This window comes from Syngnathus typhle, linkage group LG4 (assembly GCF_033458585.1).
Source record: "Syngnathus typhle isolate RoL2023-S1 ecotype Sweden linkage group LG4, RoL_Styp_1.0, whole genome shotgun sequence".
NCBI lineage: Eukaryota > Metazoa > Chordata > Actinopteri > Syngnathiformes > Syngnathidae > Syngnathus > Syngnathus typhle.
Window position 1 is genome coordinate 12,797,106 of NC_083741.1, and position 23,787 is coordinate 12,820,892.

Sequence of the window (23,787 nt, forward strand, 5' to 3'; positions counted from 1 at the left end):
ACTGAAGAGGATTTCCCCCAAATTTCCCAACAGAGTTGAAACCACAAAATGATGTGAAAGTTTTGGGTTGGTGAAAAGATTGATTTGATACTGAATATTTAATCGATGAAGTGGGTGTGGCGCATTATTTACAAGGCAGGCGTTGTGAACAACTAGAATCAGTTGACCTAAATTCTACCAGCTGGAAGCTTGAACCAACTTACAAGAGAGATTTAATGGAAACTGGATGATTCCCTCAAACTGTTTTTCTGATGTCATATCTGGTTAAGTCCGTAAACACGACTAGTCGATGATGCGTGCAAGGTGAACGACAACCAGGAGTGACAAATGGACTCACCTATGCACCTGGAGCCATCCACGGAGACGTAGTATCCCTGTGGACACTTGCAGAAGTAACTGCCGGCAGTGTTTGAGCATTCGCCAACGCCACAGACACCAGGAATGTTGGAACATTCATCAAGATCTAAGCAGAGAACAGGAATGATTTTCTTCTCCTCATACTCGTTTTCTATTTGTTTGTTACAACTATAAACTGGAACGTAATCATAACCATCGATGAAAGGGATTTTGGATGGAAACTTGAATCTGTGACAGAGTGACCCACACATACAGAATTTGGTAACTAATGAGGACATTAAATACTTGCTCCTCGTTTTGCACGTTGGCCGACACGCTATATACTGTGACACACAAGTGTTTCGCACATATTTTACACTGCCCAGACGTTTTCCAACAATTATTTTCAGCCATAAAAATCGCGCATAATGTATTTTGCCATTCGTACGAATACCACAAACTGCTCAATGCGTTTCCTTCAATTCCCATCTGGAGTTAAAGTTGGTCTCAAATTTGTCCTATTGATGTCTTAATGACTCCTAAATTTTCACTGTCACGGTCTAAGTTGAGGAGCCAGAAAGTCACCAAGAGTTTTGCTAGCCTGTGCTGGTTATCCATTCCAAAAAGATGATTTGGCAGCATTTTGTGAAATGTCTTCCAAACTCCACGTGGATGTAATATTCAGATGGGTCAGTTTGACTGGTGGGAAGGGAAAAAAAGCCTATTTAGAGTTATGATAAGCTCGATTTGGATCAAAGACCTGCCACAGAGGATGCCTTTTTGGTTTAAGACTAAGAAACAAACACGTATGTGTGGTCTCTGCTCACAACGCAATAATCTGTTCACCACGCCTGGCATCAAGTTAACCACAACTTTGGCAAATACTATACTTCCACAGTGTTCATGAAACTTTTACCTCAAGTCATTTTTGGTGTACTCTGTCATTTGATTTAATAGGGCTGCCAAAGGTTGATTCTTACCATCACATTTCTGTGAGATCTCATTGAATTTGTGCCCAGCGGGACATTTACATTCGAAGGATCCCACTGTGTTGATACAGACTCCACCTTCACAGATGCCAGGGATTGCCTGGCATTCGTCTACATCTGTGAAAGCAGAACACGTTTAACATTAAAAGTGGCTGCCACATGGATATTCACTGTATAGTTCAAACGAGATAATTTACATGGATTGCTTTGATAAAATAACACAAAAAGGCTAAAGAACGTTTAGCCAGTTAGGGCCAGACTCTTCAGTGTGACAAAGGAAACGAAGAAAAACGAGAGAAGCGGATTTCCCACCGGGAGAACACACACTGAAGCCAAGTCGGTTAAGGAAATGGAAGATAAAGAGACACTGGGCGTCTGGATTGTTTTTTTTTCATTCTTTGCTCAGGAACTTTTTTTCTATTCCTTGTGATATGACACAGAAGTACTTAAGGGAAAGGTTTTCACTTAAAATGCTTAGGACCGGTGCCTCGATACCACCTTTAACCCACCTTTAGCGTAGGTTACTCCTGATTAACGAAAGGAGGTATTTGTTATCCATAAACCTTGATGGAAGCAATATTGAAAGCAACAAGCCACCATTGAAAGTAACAACAACAAAATATCTCCAATAGAACAATGTCTTGGATCTCATTAGACTGAAAAAGTACGGTGATACAATAAAATGGAATTTCTTGAATCACAGTAAAACCATACAGTTTCGACTTTCTTAAAAACAAAATGCCGCCCAAGCGTACTACAAGTTGCCTTGGGCCCTGGCTCAGGCGCCCATCTCCTGTGGAGGCTGCGATGTTGTTGGGTCTGGAGAAGGCAGCCTGGCTGACGGACGCCTTTCCAAAAATGAGCTCTCCCACATGGCACCGCCACTGACCCGTGTTACTGACTCTGACAGTCTTGGCGCAGTGGGGGGCTGTGGGCATTCCATACACATGTGGGAGGCATTGCCACCCACCCCAATTTAACCCAATTAGAACTAATCCTCTTGGAGAGGGGGTGGTGGGTAGAGATGAGGGGTGACCGAAGGAAAGGGTGAAGGCAGACGAGAAGGGTAATAAGATGCGGTACGAGCGTCAGAGAAGAACCGAGCTATACTTTTCTTCCAAAGTCGAAACAAAGCACCAACACAGAAAGAGAGATTTAGGCGCAGACTTTACCTTGGCATGCTCCTGTGCGGTGGTTTGGTATGAAGCCTCTCCGGCATGGGTGAGGCTGGGCCGGGCACATTTCACACGGGTGACCCCATGCCCGTCCCACTGTGGCACAGCACAGAGTCTTTGTGCACACAATACCGGTAAGCTGGCCTTGACACATCTGTTTGTTCACTGAGGCGAAGCATGGACCGGTCCGATAGTCTGCGGAGGAAGGCAAAACAACAGTCAGTGCAAATTGTGTACTATGATGGAAAACACAATTTTACAGCTGGAATGTTTGCCACGACTGAAGGCGGCAGTAATGAGCATTCCAAAGTGGACATCAGCTGCATTGTATGACAAGTTTTTTCCATTGGAGCACCATCTGACAGGTCACTGCCACATTGCATACAATGCAAACAGACTCTAATGTAATATAAATGAATTCCTTTCACCACTCCTTGGTCTGCTTCTGCCCTAGTTTTGCAAAGAGTGGGAAAAGATTCTGGTAAATTTCCATTAGTCTAGTCACAATACCAACATTTTGACTTTGATACTTGACCTGGATAAAGTGCCTCGATACCAGTTCTGAAACAATATCATTAAAGTGGGTGTCAAGTCAAAACATTTTTTTTGCATTTATATGTTCTATGTAATACCACTCGTCGGAATTGTGGATAATATTGTGTTTGCGGAATATGAGTTCAGCTGAAAACCCAGCCATTGTTAAGCACTTGCTTACTCACAGTGCTTACTCAGCTTCTGAATGTCTCATGGCTAAACCCCAAAAACAAGTGAGTCGTGACCGTTGCTACCTGAGCCCTTATTCCAAAAATATTCCAACATTGAGACAAATCATATTATTTTTTGCTTAAAGTTGAAAAGAAATATTTCAGAAACTTCGCAATAGCCAGTCTAGGGAAGAGCGAATCTCAAAGGCTGCATATCAACTGCAAACATGTTTATGGAGCCCAGGAGGGGATTTCCACCCCACTAGAAATAAAGCTCAGAAGATCATTCCCTTAATCCCAAAGTGTGCATTCATTTATCCCCACACATCACCTTTTCCCCCAAACAGCAGTTATTTGGTCTCAACCCCCCTTTGGATTAAACAGTATCAACAAATCTTATTAGGGTCGGTAGATGTCAGCAAGAAATAAAGTGTTGGCTACAAAGGGGGTGTGGAACTTGTACCTCTATACAGTAAATAATTGACAAAAATCATTTCCACATTTTACAGCAGACAACAAACAGCAGGAGAAAAGACCGAGATAAGTTCCAACAGCGCAGTTGTTTGAAACAAACGGGACATTGTGCGTTCCTTGCGTGGACCAGGGCCCAGCCCAGGCCCGTCACGTGCAGCGCAGCCTCCATGGTGTCTCTGCCTCTGGCGGCAACACTGTGTGAACCAGAACTGGGTCATCTCTCCTTCTCCTTCTCCCCTCCCTCTTCCTCCCACCCTCACGCTCAGTCTACATCGCAGACGTATGTTTGCCATTGTTTAACTACGACCTCCGCCCAAACACAAGAGGAAACTAAATACAGTATACTGATACAAGTATTAATTCATGACTTGTAAATGGTGAAAAACAACAATGACGACAGAATTAAAGTTACCAGTGCGGATATTAGAAGTTTTACATTTTTTCAGAATAGTTTTTGGGATTAATTTTAGGGCAATACAAGGGACAACAGTTCAGTCCACTCTTATGTCTTGGTTGTGAAATACAGGGAAATGTCCATGACATTAAGGCTTCAGATATTTAGTTGATTTGCCTAACTCAATATTTTTTTATTGATTTGTTACCTAGAAATTTTGAGTTCACTCAAACTTTTTTTTTACTTTTATATTATTGTATCTACAAGTGTTTATTATTGTACAGAGTTTATGTTTTGTAAAGGAAACGTGTCACAAGATTCAATTTCACCAATCAAATGGAGCCAAGCAGTCACTTGACCGTAAAGTCATCACAGCCCGACACAGAAGCAAAGTTTTCAGACTGACGCGTTACGTGAAACATGGCAAAAATCTATATTTACCGTACTGGGATTCGACAACTCACCCAAGTGAGAAAAGAACGGCTCGGTCATGAACTGGGATTTACGTAACCCTAAAAATGCCGGCATCTAAGCCTTCAACAACTCCACTCGGAAGAGGCTGCATTTGCTTTTTACAGATGTTACTGGGGCAGTAAAGCGTGTGTAGTTGGGAATTAAAGTAAAATGTAAGTGTTGACTTTGGATAAACAGGGAGAGGCTGAACGTGGTGGTGTCATTTCATCTGTCCCCTCTCTCCATGAAGTGTGTGCAGCTGGGGTAAGGGGATCCACCCATGGCCTGTTCAGCTGGGAGTGCTTGCACGTGTCCATGCACATGCGCACACGCACACCCACACGCGCGCACATGCACACACACACACACCGAGTCGTCAGAATCCTGGCCCGCTCATCTCTAATCTAGCCAACGATGATCTCAAAACAGACCAAAACTCACAAGAATGTTGCTCTCTTTGTTTCACTGGTCTACTTTCGGAAAACCATTCCCAAACTATTTGGAAAATTGTTCACACACTAATAATTGTTTTGGTAAACATGTACATGTGATATTGAAGCAGAGAGTTGATTTCAAACTCAAGGCCAGTCATTTAATGTCCGTACAAGTCGGGATGTTGTGAACACAATAGAAATACAGTATCTACCTCCCCAAGGTCATGTGTGCTGTATGCACAACAACAACCTTGCCAGGCAGGAAGTGGGTCCAAACATTTCCTTGGATTCATTCCAAATCGCACAATTGCATTTGAACAACTATTCTGTAGCCACTGTTTGTCAATGTCAATGACTACATACTTAGAGCTGTTCCTAATAATTTGGTCATGTCATTTAAATAACCTCTCAAAAGTGAGTACATCTCTCACATTTTTGTCAATTTGTTTATACCCAATTTTTCAGATTATCAATTGCTCCAGAGTATAAATCGCAACCGTCAAAAATGCATCATAAAGAAGATGACAAAAAACATGTACTATATGTTGATCCCAAGTATAAGTCATATTTTGGGGGGGAATATAACGAACAAAACCCGGGAACCAAGAACAATAGAGCTCAGACTCGCACCCAAAATCCTGTTTCTTGATTGTGGTTGCATTCGGAAATATGTTCAGTCATTCAGAGTGCCCCTAAAAGGAATGCCTGAACCCGGTACGTCAGGCAGTACAGATGGAAACAGTTCAAGCACCAACCTCTGATTGGTTTATAACATAGGCCTTCACAAATTAATGAGAAGGGAGCACCATTATTTTGCAGCATTTTCCAGCAATGCCCCAAACTTTTGGGCGTGGAGTTCAAAACTTTATTCCCACTGGAATCCTCTGCTGCTCTTTTATGATGACATCATGGGGCAGGTGGATGCGAAAGATTTTGTTTTCTTCCACGATGTAATCTTAGAGCCTAGATCTCTATTAATTTCGCGTACTATCACATACAGCTCTCAGAACGATAGGTATTTGTAAAGAAAGAATTGCAGTAGTGGCTGGCCGATGTCTGAGTCTTCGCCAAATGAGGTCTTTAATCCGGCCCATCGGCTAGTTTCAACAAAACACACAAAACTCGGGGTCATCTTACCACTGAGGTTTGCACTGGGCTGGAGCAGACGGAAGCAATCCAGTGATGTACTTTGTGTGCTGCCTCATTTCGGTTCCAACTGTCACCAGCAACCCAAGTTAACGCAATTGCTTAAAAATGCTTGATTTCATCAAATGCGATCATCAGCCTTATGGACAGCTGTGGCCAATACCACATTCCAGCCTAAATCACATTTAGGAGCAACAAAGAAAATATTGACGAACCAGTCTGCATTTTTGGGCGACTAAGTCGTGCATGTTTCTTGCTGTGGCCAGCTGGTCTGCAGACAACCGATATGTTCACGTTGGAAGACAAACGTTTGTGTGTGTGTGTGTGTGGTTGTGCGCTGACGAATAGGATAAGATCTAGTTGAAATGGGACACAGCTCCATTTCAAACATTCAAATTGTGTGGAGCTAAGTGTGTTCAAGGTTGACTGTACACATGAACTTCATTCATTCATTCGGTCGTCAAGGAAGTGCCTGTGAAAGTGACTTAAATGCAGCCGAAACACAAACACATCCATTGGCCTGTTTTTGTCTCGGTGAAGACGAAATAAAACATGAACTCAACGGAAACATAAATATGGGTACGTCACATTGTTATCGTCACAAAACTGAGGGAAAAATGAAAAAGGTCTCTGCACAGCCCAGCTGCATTAAGAGTCATGTTATATAAAATGTTTATACAGTACATTACTACTTAACATTTGCGCTGATGTTCTAAAAATACTGTCCTTGTCATTTGACCTGTGATGTACTTGCTAGATAATTGCACAATAAAAAATGTGCGTGTCGCCATTTGAAAATAGCATTGTCCCACATCACCAAGCTTCCACACAGGAAAGGAACAGAAAGCACACTCCAGTGTGTCAAAGTGTGTTTGAGCAGATAAGGCCTGTTGCTAACTCATCCGGCTAGCAGATAGCGTCTTAATAGTTTCAGGGTTGAAGAAAACACTGAAGTAAACCAGGACAAATCGTCCACCAGACGCCTCTGAGAGGCCCCTTAAGTCTGGACTCGTTAAAAGGGACAATACTAATTAGGAGCTCTGCTGACAATCCAAATATTAGCTTTACGAGGTCAACACTTTGACCTCTACCGGTCATCACTGCAGCAGACCTCGAGCATGTCAGCTCTCACACGTTTGACTTTAAGACGTTGCACAGGCGTGTGTATTTTGGAGCATTCACAACCACAGGAGGTTGGGAAGATTTGGGCTAACAAAGCGAAAAGCAAAGATGTTACATTCCCCAGAGCTTCATTGCAGAGCAGATGTGGAAATTGATGCTCACCGCTGGGCACAACATGTCAACATTTTGGTTGCACAACAAACCTCATTCGGTGGCACAAATTCCAAAAGGTGGATTCAGTTACAGAAAAAACATTCATCACCCAGTTCTCACTTACGCTCTGAAGGCAAGATGAGAAGTTTTCATTACCTTTCTCGCACTGTGCCCCGGTGAAGCCGTAGGTACACACACATCTGTTGGGAGCCACACATCTTCCTCCATTAAGGCAGCCATTTTCACACACCGCTGGGCAAAAAGAGAAGAGGGTTCAATTTGGTTGACATAACATGATCTCAAATTTCTTAAATTCAAAATTCATTTCAAGGTGTCACCTTGGTCTGACGATGTCAGATTCTAATTGAATAAGTTAATGTATTCGCTAGTCCATTCATAGTTCAAACACCTGTTTTGCCATTTAGCTCCTTGTTTGCGAACCGCAAGTTGTGCAAAACGTTTTTACTTACACACTAAATAGTTGGTCATGTGCACGAAAAAGTTTAGAGAAGGTCATATTACGTTATGTAGGTACATATCCCACTAGTTTCATCAACACCTCAACACTTAAGTAATGCGTCAGGAAGATGCCATCAAAACTGAAGAAGGATTTAGTATTTTTGGCCCATGTAGCAAACTCGGGTGTTGTTATATAAACACATAGAAAAGTTCATGTGTTCTAAATACAATTGTGTGTTTATAGAGGCAAAGGAGCAACAATAAAATATCAAATATAATCCCTCCGAGTGGCTTAAAGTAAGGTTACAATAACAATATAATTGTGAATATTTGGAGTGTATCCTAAATAATCGGAACTGAGGTAAAACAGAATACAAATGGAGTTACTTATACATCTGTCCCTAATGTTCAGGAGGGTGAAGAACAAAATTTGGAGCAAAGCCAGTTGCTGTTTGCTGGAAGGCAACATTATATTCAGCTTACAGTACATCCTGTAAAGTGTTGCTAGCTTGTACCGGATTCTGTCAAAAAGATCAATCAGGCAATATAAGCAGCGATACTTACGTTGACCACAATGGTTTCCCACATAGCCTTTCTGACAGATGCAGTTGTCCTCAGCACAACTCCCCCCGTTCATGCATCGGATGTTACAGTGCTGAACTGTGGGTTGAACAACACACTTATAATTGACATGCAATCAAATTTCAAATGATCTGTGTATCAATCTATCCATGTGAGGGATTGGTCAGGTGATCATTCGACATTCAATCAACAATCAACTGGGAGTGGCAAATAAATTGCTTTGCTTCCCATTTGGAAAACCATTAATAAAAATCAAATGTACTGCCAGCATCTCTCGATATTGTGTTTAGTTTCGCTGTAAAATGTACCAACGAGCCAATAGATTCCATTCACTGTGGCAAGATGTGCTGTCGCCCCACCTGATTTGGATCCACAGGACGTGGCGACTTGGCCGGTGGGGCAGGTGCACATGTTTGGTCTGGAGCAGAACCCATCTCCGCAACTGCTGCGACATATGGCTGCAAAGAGAGCAACGTACACATACGTACATGTTTCATTTCAGGAAGTCTTCAATGTGCGTGCGAGAGAACGTAATTGATGCATCTGCTGAAGGTTTTACGTTTCACTTGCAGAGGGTGTAGCTATGATCTCAACCTCATCAACCCTCAAAATCTCAAAGCGACTCCAATACAAATGGGGCCCGATCTTTCTTAACCCTAATCATGGTCATGTTATAGCTGGCGCCACATGTTCCAAGCTGAGCCATTCTCTTTTCTGACTTGCCATAAAAGTGCACTCGGGAAGTGTTTTGAGTTGCCGCTGGCTACTTTTTTTTCGCTCCCCAGCTTTTTTTCCACAGCCTGTTTGTTGGTGGCTTTGCTGCATGGCCTCAGCTCTGGTCAGGTAGAGTCCAGCCACTGACCCCTACTCCCCAAACCCCACTGCTAAACAATGTCATTAGAGCCGTGACAGGCATCCTGGCAGCCGGCCGCCCCACCAGACTGCACTCGTATGAGACTGCGCCCTCTCAGACCTTCCTGTCTACTGAGAGAGGGGGAGAGGACGAGAACAGAAACTATTAAAAGAAACTGCCAAAAGAATGCCGGTGTAAATGAAGCAGAATTAAAAATTTCCACTTGCTTGAGGTCACGTTGTCTGCTTGCACTCTATTAAGAGGATTTGACTCTCCTTTATAAACATCATTATCCACTCTCTACTGCAATGTCACTCCAATTAAATAAGCAAATAAGTGGGGAGTTGGAATTATAGGACAACATTTCCTTTTTTGCTCATTTGGGCAATGTTGAGGCCTCAGGGGCAGCGAGGCCTACTCTGGTGGCCTAAACATTATCAGGTGTACTCACCTACATTCACAAGCTAAATTTTAATAGCTGTACGATAAACAGTGAGTAAAGTGAGTATATTATTACTAAGTATTTTTTGCCTTTATTTTATAATGTTTCACTTGGCTACACGGATTCCAGTATCCATGTATGTAAATAGTTAGCATTTTTTTAGTCATCCGATTGGTGGGTCGGGGTGAAACGCCATATGAATACATTTAATAATTAGCATCTGTGGTATTTTATGGAAAAAAAACCATTTGTTTTTGACACCATTATATATAACTGATTCTGAGAAGACCGTGACACATATTGCGTTTTGAACGATAGTGATGGTTTTTCACAAGTACGGCGTGATTGTGGCGGCATTATATTAGATTAGATTAAGTTAGGTCATTCCCACTGAAGGTCTAGTTGTCAAAAGTATAACCTGCCAAAATCAGGATTCACAAATAAAGACATGACTGTCTTTTGAACGCTTTCGGTTACCAATATTAAACTTCTTGGGTCAAAAATTCGGATCTGTAAATGTTTGTTTTAAATGATACTCACGGACAATGCACTGGTTCCCCCCAATCAGAGTCTTCCATCCTGGGCAGCAATAAACATTGTTCCTTGAACCACACACATTGGGTCTGTAGAGAAAAAATATAACATGTACATTCTAGAACAATTCAGGTATCAGGAGGAATGGGCACAACACAAATTGAAGTCCATTGTCAAACAGGGAAGTTATGTATACCCATGTACAGTATATGTGCACAATCCAATGAGATTTGACACAAGTGGCTGAGGTTTGATTGAGGCCATCTATTAACTTAAAATCAATTTTTCTATCATGGTTGCAATTTGCACTGTATCACACCCACAGCTGATTATAATTTTGCTCCTCTTATTTAATTTGATTAGGTAGCCAAAATATCAAAACCCAATCTTAGAAGTGCGGGCCAACAACCTAAATTCTTATATTTGGTCTTTCAAATTATACTAATTTCTTTTTCTCTTGGCCGCACTGCTTTTATGTCCAGAAGAATGTTGCATCTATTTTTGTTTTTGTCTAATCAGATTTCAGTATTGTTAATCTAATCTGCCTCGGGCCTTCTGTCTAATGTAATTTAAAGTACAGAAGAATCTTATGATACAAGTTTTCGAGATATGAGATACTGCAGGGATAGGCTCCTGCACGCCCGCGACCCTCATGAGGATAGGCGGTTCAGAAAATGGATTGACGGATGGAGTCAGCAATTCAACCAAATTTTATCTTGTGAGCGCAAATTTGAGACGTGAGCACTGTAGAATAGCAGTAAACTGACTTTAATTCACTTCACAATCAGCAGTCATTTGGCAAATTGTGATAAATTCTTCAAAACAGCGGCTTCAAGCCGTCCCACTTGAAGTTTACGATGAAACTAAACATAAAGCAAAGAGCATTACATGTATATTTAAATCAATGTTGCCTAAGAGTGGCCCCATCTGTATAAATGCTACATATAATGGGAAATGGCACTGACATACTAATGACTAGCATCAATAGTCGTGTTTTCAGAACCTTTTAAACAATAGGTATTTGAACACAAATGGTGGAGCAACACATAGACAGACGATATAGCAATATTTACAGACATATATTCTTTATCCACTGAGTAAAATGAACTAATATTATAATATCTTATAGAGAAACAGTTCTCGCTGACAAATAGCTGTAACATTATATTGCCTATTGGTGGTCAAGGCGGGCACACCAGAAGGAGCAGGATAGTGAATTGAATTGCAGCAAAAATCATGGTAATATAATATAATTAGTTTAATTAGTTCATGATAATATCTTATTCTAGTTAATTGGATTATTACGTTTTGGAATTTACAATAACAAAGTAATATTTTTAGCAATGGGACTGTTTCGTTAGCCAATCGGATTAGTTATCGGTATATCAGGTGAGTACTATAATGTAATTTATTTATTATTTAGTTCTTCTTTTCATTAGTGAAATACTCATAGTTAACTGCTCCACATGATGAACATGTCTCAAGTGCATGCTGTTATATCATCAAGAACATATCTATGTTGCATGAGGTAAGAAAAGCAAAATCCTGAAGCACTTTTGGAAAAAAGAAATCCCTGTTGATGTCAATACATGAGCCACCCTGCCCCCTACAGGTGTGCCCGAGGCTTACATATGTCAGACTTCAATCCGCGCTGACCTGCGGGGTCATCGGATGTAACTCCGACCAGATCCATGAGGTAATCACGAGGATGTCAGAAACATTCTTTTGGTGGTAAGTCAGCGTGACACAGCACGCAGTCTTCCAGAACGCAGATGTTCACATAAATGAACTTAAAGTGTGTCAAAAAAAATGTCTACTGTGTGACCTTCATCAGCTGTTTGCTGTCATCGCTGTGCACAGATGGCCTTTTTTGGGGGGGCTTTTTTCTTCTGCCTTGCGTGCTTTTATCCTCTCACAAATGCACATGCAAACCCACACTTACACTTTTTTTTGTAAGTGTGCAGAGAACTATGTACAGCTGCAGATGTGATTTATCCACATTTTTTAAGGCCAGAAAAAGGATTAGGTTGTTCCTCTGTCTCTCTCTCTCTTTCAGTCTCTCTTTCTCTCTGCCACAGCCACACACGACCAATGGCCTCCTTTGTTTGGATGTAATTTATTATTGCAGGCAGCAGGAATGTGATCTCCATGCCAGTATTTAATTGCGAAGCTTTGCTCCAAACTTCCCCATCATGGACAATCTTCCTCATCTCAGGCAGTCTTGCATTGTTGTTATTATTAAAACATCACACATATTGCCCAACTTTCAGGGCTCATAAAGGACGGACGTGTGGTCCTCTGTTACAGCCTGAAAAGCGAAATTCCACGAGTAATTGAGGGATATTTTATGTGTTAAGTGCTGGACATTTGAAGTTGCACAGTCTAATTTTAGAATTTTGTCTATTTGAACTCCATTCTCTGGTTAAAAATAAATAATAATTACTGTAGATATTGAAGTTGGATGACTATCTTTTACTTGCGTCATAGTTTGTTTAATAACAGTTTTACACAAGTTATAGCAACTCCACTGTCCACCAAGGCATTTTTATTTAATAAAAAAAGTGAGTTTTTCAGCAAATAGGTAGACAGGTGTGTAAGTAAGTGCTAAACTGTGAATATGCAGGGGTTCACTACATACAACATGAGACACCTGCATGTGAATGCAATAGTGAGAGATGCTCATTGAAAAAAAGAAAGCATGTGAGTCACCAGAGAATGAAGAGAAAAAGATAGAAATAAAATCAAGGCTGCCCATATGGGTCTAATGGTTGAGGGATTATCATAGTCACATTACCCTCTGAGCACGTCCGTCCCTCCCCTCCTTTTGGCTCTGCCGTTTCTGGAGTCGGTGGTTCTGACCTCTCCGGTGTCCAGAACCTCTGCGGCGTCTCCGAGCAGGACGCAGAGGGACAGCTGGGCCACCAGAACCAGCTGCAGGAGCCGTCCTCCTCCGCTCTTACTGTCCTGCATATCCACTCCTCAAGTGTGCAGTGCGCTTAACTAGATGTCCAGCCCTCTAACTGTGGAACTTGTGTGCAGTTTGGAGTCAAAGCTGCAAAAACAATAAGAGAGCAGAGAGGGGGGGGAGAGGCACAAGATCGTTTAAGGGCAAAACAACTCCATGGCACTCAGTAAAACATCTGTTGCGTCGTGATTAGTCCTATTTAGAAGTTGGTTAAAGTCGCAAAAACACGCAGTGTAAAATAAATAATAAATCATTACCTTGACTCCCAAGGAGGAGATTCTCCTCACACCCACCAGATGAGTTCTTCTGGCTTCCGCGCAGGTATGATGATGATAAAAGTTTAGAGAGGTGAGTGCCAGCTTCCGAAGGACGCCTGTGAATAGATGCGCACGGTCACGCGCAGAATGGGTCCGTGCGCATCCAGCTGCGTGTGGATCCACGAGAGATCATTCAGGGGAGCTGATGCATTCCACAGGAGGAGAAGAGGGCTGAAAAGTCACTGAGGCTTTCTCCCTTACTCGGCTCTTTCCTCATCCCTTGCCTTGCTCAACCCCTCCGCCCCCCCCCCCCCCCCCAAAAAAAAAGTTCCCGAGTCATACCACCCCACCCACACCCATCCGAATTCAGCTCTCGCGAGAGTTAAAACGCCAGTGCCAAAAACGCACAAATTGCTCTGCATGTTTACTTTGGACTTTTACAATGATCAATAGAACGGCTAAAAGTACTTGCACTGTAAATTTATTAGAGGTACAGACAGCAGACTGGCAAAAGAGAAACGTAGAGGTGATTCGGCTCCTTTACTTAGATTTAAAAAACTAAGTACAGACTAAAATACAGTCAAACCTCGGTGTTCGACCACATTCCGTTCCAGAAGGCGGTTCGAGAAGTGAATTGTTCGAATTCCCAGTCTATTTTTCCCATTACAAATAATGGAAACAATTTTAGTCAGTTCCAATACACACACACACACACACACACACACACACACACACACACACACACACACACAAAACCGCCTTTTTTTTAGCATTTTTTAATTTGCGCATTTTTGTCCGATCGCGCAACTGCAGCGCACCGCTGAACGCGCAACCGTAGCGCGCCGCCGACCGCGCAACTGCACCGCGCTGGTCGTATTATTGTGACAGAGCCGTCGCTGAAATTTTGAGAATATTTTAAAAGTCCTGATGTACTTTCCAAAATTTAAGTGGACCTCAGTGCTCAGGGAGCTTAATTTGGTCCGATCGCGCAACCGCAGTGCGCCGGGCGCTCACTGTCGCATTGCTTTAAGAGCGTCTTTGTGTTTTAAGATGGCTTTACTGATCCCACTTGCTTTCTTTGGAGGCATGATTAGGGGTTAATACAATCCTCAAAGTAACGAAAATACAATAACAACGGAGTCAGTCGGCATCCGGGCCGCGCGGTCGGGTTTTGTCGGGTCCTCTCGGCTCATCTTGCGAGGTTCGACCGCGAAATTTGTTCGACCACCAAAGCATAAAAATCTCGAATTGTTTGTTCGAATTCCGATTTGTTCGAGAACCGGGACGTTCGAAAACCGAGGTTGGACTGTATATTATTGGTTCTTCACAGAGGATATATAAGATATCCCTATGAGTAATTTATATTGTCTGTCTTTATGTGTTGAGTCACCATTTGTGTTCTAATATCTGTCTTATATCTTTACCTACAGTTTCCTGAGGCACAAGAAGTCGGCCATAGTAAAAGTGAGTATAATCGTGCCATTCACTCAGTATTGATTTATATGCTGTTAATATTTACTGTGTGCGTACAGTATGTTTTGAGGAATTTGGTCCAGGCAAGTGATAGTTTTCACACAAACGGCTTCATGTCTGCCGCCCCACCCAGCAAATAAAGAGCCCGCCCGGCTGTGCTTGAGTGTCCTGTCATTCTAAAAGTGAGTGAGACCTGCTCACACACTCCTACCGCTCCTGGCCACGTTTCCTCTTTTTGCTCAAATGTTAGTTTCTGCACCTACATAACTATCCCGCCTCGTGGACTTCTTCAATGACTATGAGAGCTGGGTTCGATCGAGATAAGATATGAGGATTACCAATGAAGTGGTCGAACATTTCGTGCTGTGTGGCGGTTTTACATGAAAAAAAAAATGGTGGAAAAGCAACCACTTTAATTATAGACCACCTACCACTCACTGCAGAATACACTACTCTCTTCCTGTTTGCTGTGCTTTTGTTTTCAATTAGAACTTTCAATGTCAGTGTTAAAATCAGTGCAGGCTCTGATCCTTAAGCGGAAGAGTTGAAAAAACATTTCCAACATCAATATAGTTGCTCCAATAGTTTGTTCTATACACGTCACACATTTGGTTGGTGCTGGCCGAACTCCTTGCGCTGTATTAGACATAAACGTGCATGTGGAGTGAAAAACAAGGCCATTTGCTATTACAGTATCTTCTCTACCACTAATACTAATAATCATAGTTGAGAAAAGACTAGTAGGTGGAAGAAAAAAAAAGACACCTCAGGTTTCTTAAAGCCGCTTACCTGCTCTTCTTTTCAGACACTCAAACGGAGGGCCGCGTCCGTCGCACTTCCATTTGGTTGTCTTCCCGCCCTGTCAAGCCTAGCCTCAACAATACTGCACTACTTTCTTTCCCTCACTCTGGAAAGTCCTGCCCTCTGCAAGGCCTCTCCATCACGCCTCTAGTGCCAAGAGTTTTTGTTTGCCTCAACGTGGCCAACTGTCAGTTCAGGCGGCTTCTGATAGCAAAATAACTACCAGCTTTTTTGCATCAATGTCTCAAAGATTTCTGATATTTACTTTATTTACAGTATGGCTTGTTTGAACACCTGCAACTCCCAGACACACGTCCTCCCAAAAATACCCCAAGACCATTCCCACAAAATATAGAGGGGCAGCTCTGTACGTTCATAAATCTCAACGGCCTTCCTTAGATGTTCTCTGTATGAGTAAATCCAGTGCGGGTCAGGTGATCCTTACATACTGTTCGAGTCAAATTTGACTTATTTTGACAGCGATAAATATATTCTAAATGTCATTCGTTCACTTTAAAAAGTCCAAGTCATCTATAGGACAGTGTGAACAGTGGGTATATTTGAATTAGTCCCGGAAAGTGTCACCACATTTCACACAGTATCATGCACCTGTTGGACTTTGAAGGGTCATGGGGTGTCCTAAAACCATGAAAGAAAACAAATGATCATACAGTGCATACTACACCTAGGAAACCGAAGTCATACAGAGGTCAGAGGGTGTCTTGGCACCAGTGTAAGAAGTGCACCTGCAAAAACAAGTCTCCTGTAATGTTTTCTCTGAATTGTTGACAAAGGATTAAGCCATTTATTCGTGTCGGACATGAAAAGATCTGTAGTTCACAACTTGATACGGACAATAGTTGTGAGGATGCTTGTGTCAAAATTGACTGTCAACGTGCTTTGAAAATTAAAAGTATGGAAGGATTAGCAGGTGGTCAGGTCAAGTCAAACATTTGGAGGTATTCAGATGCCTCACCTTGTTTTTGATTTAAAATATTCCACAGAATGTTCCTAATCCACTACACATTCTGTTCTTTGGATTTGCCAAAAAAACATTCAAATTTTTTTACTATGTAAAACGTTTCATCCAGATCCACTGGAACCAAGACAATTATAGTATGATCCCACTTCAACGTTATAAATTACAGCTTGATTTGACAGATGTTGGCTTACAGAAAATACCCATTTTAACATGCTCATGCATCACTTGAGCATGTTAAAATGGATTTTTCATGATCAATTGTACTTGCGGTCAAATATGATATGATTGTGTTTCTCACATTTGAAACAGCCAGAGGGAAAACAAATCACCAGTGTTGGAATTTTACGAATCATGCACTGGAAATAAGTAATGCGGATCATCCTTGGACGAATGCATAACCATCGTTTGTAAGTTTGGCTTTCAGGGAGGGGCAGAGATACAACACTAAATTAATGCTGACTTTAGAGTCTGTGCTAATAGAGAGCAGCAATAAAACACAAATGATTGGATTTTCTTGATGGCTAAACAATATGCGAGGAGGCAGATGTGCCTCATGAAATTTAACTTGCATCCATCTTTTCAACGTGTCGACAGCTTTACGCTGACTCGCGCTCATTAAGCACATTGTTGTGCTGATGATTCATGGTCCTCATCCACGAGAAGATGTGCTCACGTAGAAGCAAATAAGACGCTAAGCAGGCCAGACGTGGCCTCTGTGCTTCCTCAGCGCAGGAAGAAAGCAGCTCCCCCCACCCCATCGTCATTCTTCCACCCCCACTCCCTTGTTTTCTCACTCCTGTTTAGTAGCTTAAGCGTGGGTGTCATTTTTTTCTTTTTTTTTTCCTCCCTAAAATGGCTGATCTTAGAATCCCGATTTAGCAAGAATGTCGCAGAGCTTTGCTGAATACTTTTATTTGAGTGCTAAAACTAAAGGTCTCCTCGCGCCAGGTTCCCGCTGGACCGTTTGAGTGTAATAAGCCAACACATTCCAAACATCCTCCTTCATCAACAAAACTTTGCATACGCTTTGCAGTCATTCTCGGCTTAATCTCCGCTCTCGCCTGTGTGGTTCTTATTTCCCAAGGCTGATCTTAATAGCTGAGATGGAGATAGTCTCTCACTGGGCTGTGGGCTGTAACCTAGCGAGACTTTCTCACACTGCGTGTTGTCTTTGGCTCGGGCCGCCGCGGTTCATTTCCTTTTGTCTTGTGCAGCACAACTTTTGCCAATATTCATGTGCAATGTTTGAAGAAAACGATCTGCAGCAGCCATCATCGTGTTTGGGCTGAGTTTCATCTGCGGTTTGTTATACCATCTCTTTCACGTACACACCCAAACACATACAGTTTTAATGTGGCAGCGCACAATCAAATATAGAAGCAGACATTTTTCTTTTGCATGCTCCTTGGAAAGCTGCTTCCTAGAAGTTATGGGAGACTACAACCAGTGACCTTCGACATACCCTTAATGATGAAGATGCTCTTTGGAGAGGGGGAGAGACAGGAGCCTCAGCGTGAGTCATCAGTCGTTTAACGAGCGTTTCTCAGCCACACTCTGCCTCTGACGTCAGCCCTGATTGGGAAACTCACAGATGGCGTTGCCTCAGAACATCTCAGACCAGTGGCAAAAGTCCTCGTGCTCTAAAATGGAGTAGAAGTACATATATATATATATTTTTTTTTTTACTTTTGTTATCCATGATGAGTATATTCATAGGAATGATGAACCGTAGACTATTAGTTTATGGTCCTCAAAGGACCATGAATGGAGGGAATGAAATATTGACGCAATAGGCAGCTGAAGCTACAAATGTTGACCTTATGGGGAAAATGACCTATAGATGCATAAACCCCTTGGCTAATGTATTAAATCTCTTCATAAACGTCTGAGAAGAAACGATTAGTGGTGTAATGAATGACACTATTTTGGGTCAGAAGCAGTCACTTCCTGTTTGTTGTAATGGTGGGAACGGATGATAAAAAAGTTAATTCACGTGAGATAGTGTTCACGTCACACAGCATTTTTATGGAAGGCATCATTTTTTCCCTACCAAAGCAACAATATGCACACATATAATCGAGATAGTAATGAAATTTTAAGGACATCCGATAATTGTCGTTATATATCATTTGTGTTATAGAACTGCACTCCATCATACTCAATAGACAGATAGATGGGTTATCTGAGCGATGGCAAGCTCGTCTCATGTCTCTTGTGTGCTGTATGCAGACAAAAGTCGCGCACACAAAGTCCGTCACCTGTTGGGCCCAGCAGACGGTCGATCTGGCTTCCATCCAGCCACATCTTCCCTCCACGTGTGATTTATGCAGCGTTCCCCCCACACAAATCTGACCATTTTAGGCATGGAAAACATTCCTTGTCGAGTTTTGTCGTCAGGGGTTTGCCGCCACCATCTGTGAGAGACACTCAGGTACAGATGTAGAGGTCCATAAACATGGAAATAGACACATGGAGCTCTTAATATACCACACACGATTCGTCAATTTGTCAGATTTGTTTGTGTGGCACTGATAATGAATGTATTGTACATTAAATGTTTGAGAAAGTCACACCAGAAAAGAAGAAACATGGGTTTGGCAAGCGCACTGAACTATAGTCTCTGAGAAATGTGTGTCAAACAAAAAAAGTGTACAGAGCATACGCAACATCATCATTGCAAAATCCATCATATTTAAGCATATTTTACATCTAACGTCATTCGAAAGGAAGAAATGCGCAAGTATGATTCGCAGCACCTGCTTTCCTTTGACATTTGACAAAAGACAGTTTTGGAAGCATAAAAGAGGTCAAACTTAAACAGAAAATCCATTTTGCCTCGATTTAATGTTTGCGCCTTACCGTGACCCAGATAACACAGAAAATCACAAAATCTTTGTTAGCATTTTGGTCATTTTTAATGATAATAATGATAGTAAGTTCAAATTGACTTCGACAGTTAAGACATTATTTGCTTCAAAATAGCAAATAATCCTGTGAGTTAGTATATAACAATTAACATTTACCAAAAAAACAAACAAAATTAACTAAGAAATTAGGGGAAAAGTAGGACTTTGTTCAGTTGTGTTGAACTTTTCAGATGGCAAATTTGTATTTATTATATATAATATAATATATAATATATATAATCTTACTGTTGGCATAAAATGTTTTTTAAAATTATCTTGTCCATGGCTACCGTATTTCCAGTACATGATGGTTATTAAGATGGTACACAGAAAGCTATTTATTGGTGGTTGCTGGCGTAATACAGTTCCTCTTTCCAACTACAACTCACAGAAAGGTGGAAGAGAAGATGGCAAAGAAAAATGAACTCGTGCAGAGAAGCAGCCAATGGAGAATTGGAACTTTGATATCTTGAGTCCGTCTGTTGCCTCGTGCTGCAACTTTCCACTCCCTTACTATCCTTCATCATACATTACGTGTCACACACACACACACACGCACGCACGCACGCGCACACACACACACACACACACACACACACAAGCACAGACACACAAAGCAGAAGCTAATGACTTCGACCTATTTTCCATTGGTGGAGCGATAAAAAAAAAAAAGACAGTGGAAAGATGGAGATTTGGACGAGGTGAAAGAACTGCGTGTGCAAGTGTGTATGTGTGTGTGTGTGTGTGTGTATATGTGTGTGTGTGTGTATGTGTGTGTGTGTGCATAAGTGTGTGTGTGCATATGTGTGCATATGTGTGTGTGTGTGTTCCCATTCCCAAGCCAAAAGTCCCTATATTGATCAGAAAATATTTCTCATGCTAGGGTGGAGCATAGAGTATGATACACACATGACACACAATGCTGAATAACACGACCAGAACATGCACGATTGATTTTTTAGATGATTCACAATCAGAAAGTGTGGACCGATTCTCTTTCAAAATATCTGTCACATCTGAAATGCACGCACACGGACGCACGCACGCACGCAACAGGCTGTCTTTGTTTTTGTGTTTGCAAAGTCTCATATGACTCCTCCTCCTCCTGTTCTCGCAGGAACCTGAGCGGGTTTGTGCCATGAGAGTTAGTGTTGCCACTGTTGTTTCGTTTCCTTCGAGATGTGAACTCTGTACGACTCTGATAACATTCAGCCGAGGAACAATTTCATGCTCTTGTACGCTGGGTCCTTTTATGACTCAAATAATTCCATGAAGGTACTGTAGAGTCTGGTAACGCTTTGTGATATTTGTAAATAAAGTGAAGGCCTCAAGTCAGTACTGCAAAAGAATCAGAGCGCAACACACCCACACGCACGCACAGTGTCATAAATTTAAGTCGGGTTTGGAGGGCGGTGAGGGTACATGTGTATTACCGTTGACATTAACAAGAGGAAATATATTCCATCACTGCTGTTTTTACTGGAGACTGTCCATCATAGTAAGTATTCTTGCGTCATGTGATTTAAAACACTAAGTAAACTCAAACCAAAAAAGTACTTCCAAGTACCATCATGACCAGCAATATTCAGTTATTTTAATGGGTCATAGATGAATGAAAGCCTATTGCGCTATTTATTATCAGTACCGTATTGGCCCGAATATAAGAGTGGGGGTCGTCTTATATTCGCCGTCGAGACATTATACCCATTCACATTGCTAGATGGCGGCAGATATCTTTAAAGCGAATGCCGAACTTAACTCCCCAGGCAAAAGCGAACCCCTGTCACAAAGAAGAAAAATCAAAATAGCGGTAACAAGGAGAAGAAAAATAAAAAATAGTAGTAAGAAAGAAAAGAGAAGAGATAACAGAAAATGTGAGGACAGTGACACTGAGCACAGTGAGGCAAAGGATGTTTGTGAGGAGTAATGTTCTGACATGACAGATCCCAGCTACTCTCAAGATTAAACCAGTTTGCATTATTTTATTGCAGTGTTTTTCCTTATTCAGATTTGTTTCAAGACTACAGTTACAGTTAGACTTCACTTTAATGGTTAATGCAGTTATTGCAATTTGCAAAGAAATTATTGCAAAAAAAACAGAAGCCATTCATTTACAAATGTGATCGCACGTTAGTTTACATATTTAAATGTTTAGATATTAACATGTAATAGACAGTTTTTGCATGATTTGAATGAGGCAAAATAGAATGCTTTTTCTCTCTAATATATTATTATAACCATTTGTTTCAGATGTGCTGTATTTATTTTCTGTATAAAAATTAAATTTGATGTTCAAAAAGTCTTTATTCAAACTTGAGTCTTGAAAAAGAGGGGGTTGTCTTATAATCAGGGTTGTCTTATATTCGGGCCAATACAGTACTATATGTAGCTTTGACATGTGGGTCCCAAGAAACAGCATTGCTAATTTGGGTATTGAGCTGAGAGTTTTGCTAAACTCTGACCTTCACTGACTCGCACTGCGCAGAAAATGGTAACATGGCAGACATCCTACTATGCAAACTATATTTTGACATGACTTCAAATTGGGAAGGGTTTTCTTATGTTTGTCTAAGACTCTTTTAGAAGAAGTTTTTTAGGTAACCCATAAATTCTTCCATATTGTTAACGAGGCTTTTTCCTGTTTTTCTTATTATTAAATTAGAGAGCTTTTGAAACAGATTTGGCACAGACACCGCATTGTTCATGAAACAATGTCAATCACACAAGTTGTTCCCCACAAGCAATGTTAAAAATGCAGCTCTTCAGTTCAAACAAGCTGTTAAAGAAAAAAAGCATACGTTTTTAATAAAGTTTGTGTCTTATAAATGGTATTAAAATTATGAGGCCAAAATGTAAAAAAAAAAAAAACTCGGGCCTAGCAGATTATAAAACCAGACGTCCAAGACAGTACTAGTAAACCTGTACATACGTAAGTAAGACATTAGCCACGTTTGCCAATACTTTTAATAGGCTTCACCAGCTTTTCTTGTTGCAAAGACATTTTTGACATGTTCAAAATTTCGTTGTGACAAGAAAAATGGTTTACAACTGTTTGCAACCTTTTGGGAATCTGAACATGCACATCTTACATGCGCAAAACCAAAACAAATACTAGGCTGGGACTTTTACATGGACCTTATTCTGGATATCAGTGATATGGAACAAATGCTCATGAGGGTTTTCCATATTGATACCCTGACGTGTTTGTGGTGACCTCCCAGTGCGTGATTTAAAAAAACATACCTGACACGCAAGCACACTGTTGTTCCTGGTGAGCGGAGCTTCGGGCGAGGTCCCTGTGACTCAGAGAGAATCCGCAGGGATGTCACAAAGCTGGGAAAGCACTGGGAGTGGAAAGAAAGAGGAGTGGGGGGGGGGGGGGGAGTAGTGAAATGCACATGTTCAGTGTTGATTGTTTTTGGATTTCTGAGTCTTAGTTTGGCAAGGACACAATCAGATAAGGCGCGGATACTATTATTGTGTTTAACCTTTGCATGACGTGAAGGACCCAGCAGAGGATACACTGCAAAGTATTGTGGGGAGTTTAGCGGGCATGTAAATCTTGTGATAATATCACAAGTCCTCAGTGGCTCTCTTTTGAGGGGCCCAAAAATAATGAACTCCATAGTTTTTGCTCCCAGTTATCTTTTACTTAAAAATGGGGGGAAATTTTGAAAATGACCGAGAGAATAGCAACGTCAGGGTTATATGGTCGCAACAAGCTCACCTGTGAAATCCCAAGGAGGGTCAAGGAAGGAAGATTTCACCCTGTTGAATTTAAAAAGAAAGACGTTAGCGCCATCCTGTGGCTGAATGAGACCTCAATAAAATTTCCCTTTGAACCACCCATTTTAACCATTTTAACCATATTAACCACCCATATTAACATGGTTGCTTAGGGACAACTTCATAGCGTAATTACTGCTATTCAAAATATGTCTATGATCAAACAAAAAAAAAACTGTTCTATCGGTCATATTTGATAAGTAAATTGGTCATCTGGGTGGGGGTAAATGTAAGGGGTGCATAAGTGATATTTAGTATTCCACTTCAAATAATATTTAGGAATCACTTTTAACACAACGGCAGTCACGTTTCGCTGTGGGACAAATATAATTCACATGACTGCATGCTGCTGTACTTCGTGCAAAGA

The 23,787-nt window shown here is 41.4% G+C and overlaps 1 protein-coding gene across 1 annotated transcript in view; it reads right to left on the bottom strand.

Annotated features, from left to right (window-relative positions):
- Positions 1–13,759, bottom strand: part of fbn1 (fibrillin 1) — a 45,397-nt gene extending 31,638 nt beyond the window's left edge. Inside the window, exons 1-9 of the mRNA XM_061277133.1 lie at positions 13,473–13,759; positions 13,045–13,302; positions 10,257–10,339; positions 8,781–8,879; positions 8,404–8,499; positions 7,537–7,632; positions 2,498–2,695; positions 1,317–1,442; positions 338–463 (exon numbers count right to left, since the gene is read on the bottom strand). Coding sequence (XP_061133117.1) covers positions 338–463; positions 1,317–1,442; positions 2,498–2,695; positions 7,537–7,632; positions 8,404–8,499; positions 8,781–8,879; positions 10,257–10,339; positions 13,045–13,220 — 1,000 coding nt within the window. The 5' untranslated portion in view covers positions 13,221–13,302; positions 13,473–13,759. The remainder of the gene's footprint in view (positions 1–337; positions 464–1,316; positions 1,443–2,497; positions 2,696–7,536; positions 7,633–8,403; positions 8,500–8,780; positions 8,880–10,256; positions 10,340–13,044; positions 13,303–13,472) is intronic.
- Between the last annotated feature and the right edge of the window lie 10,028 nt (positions 13,760–23,787).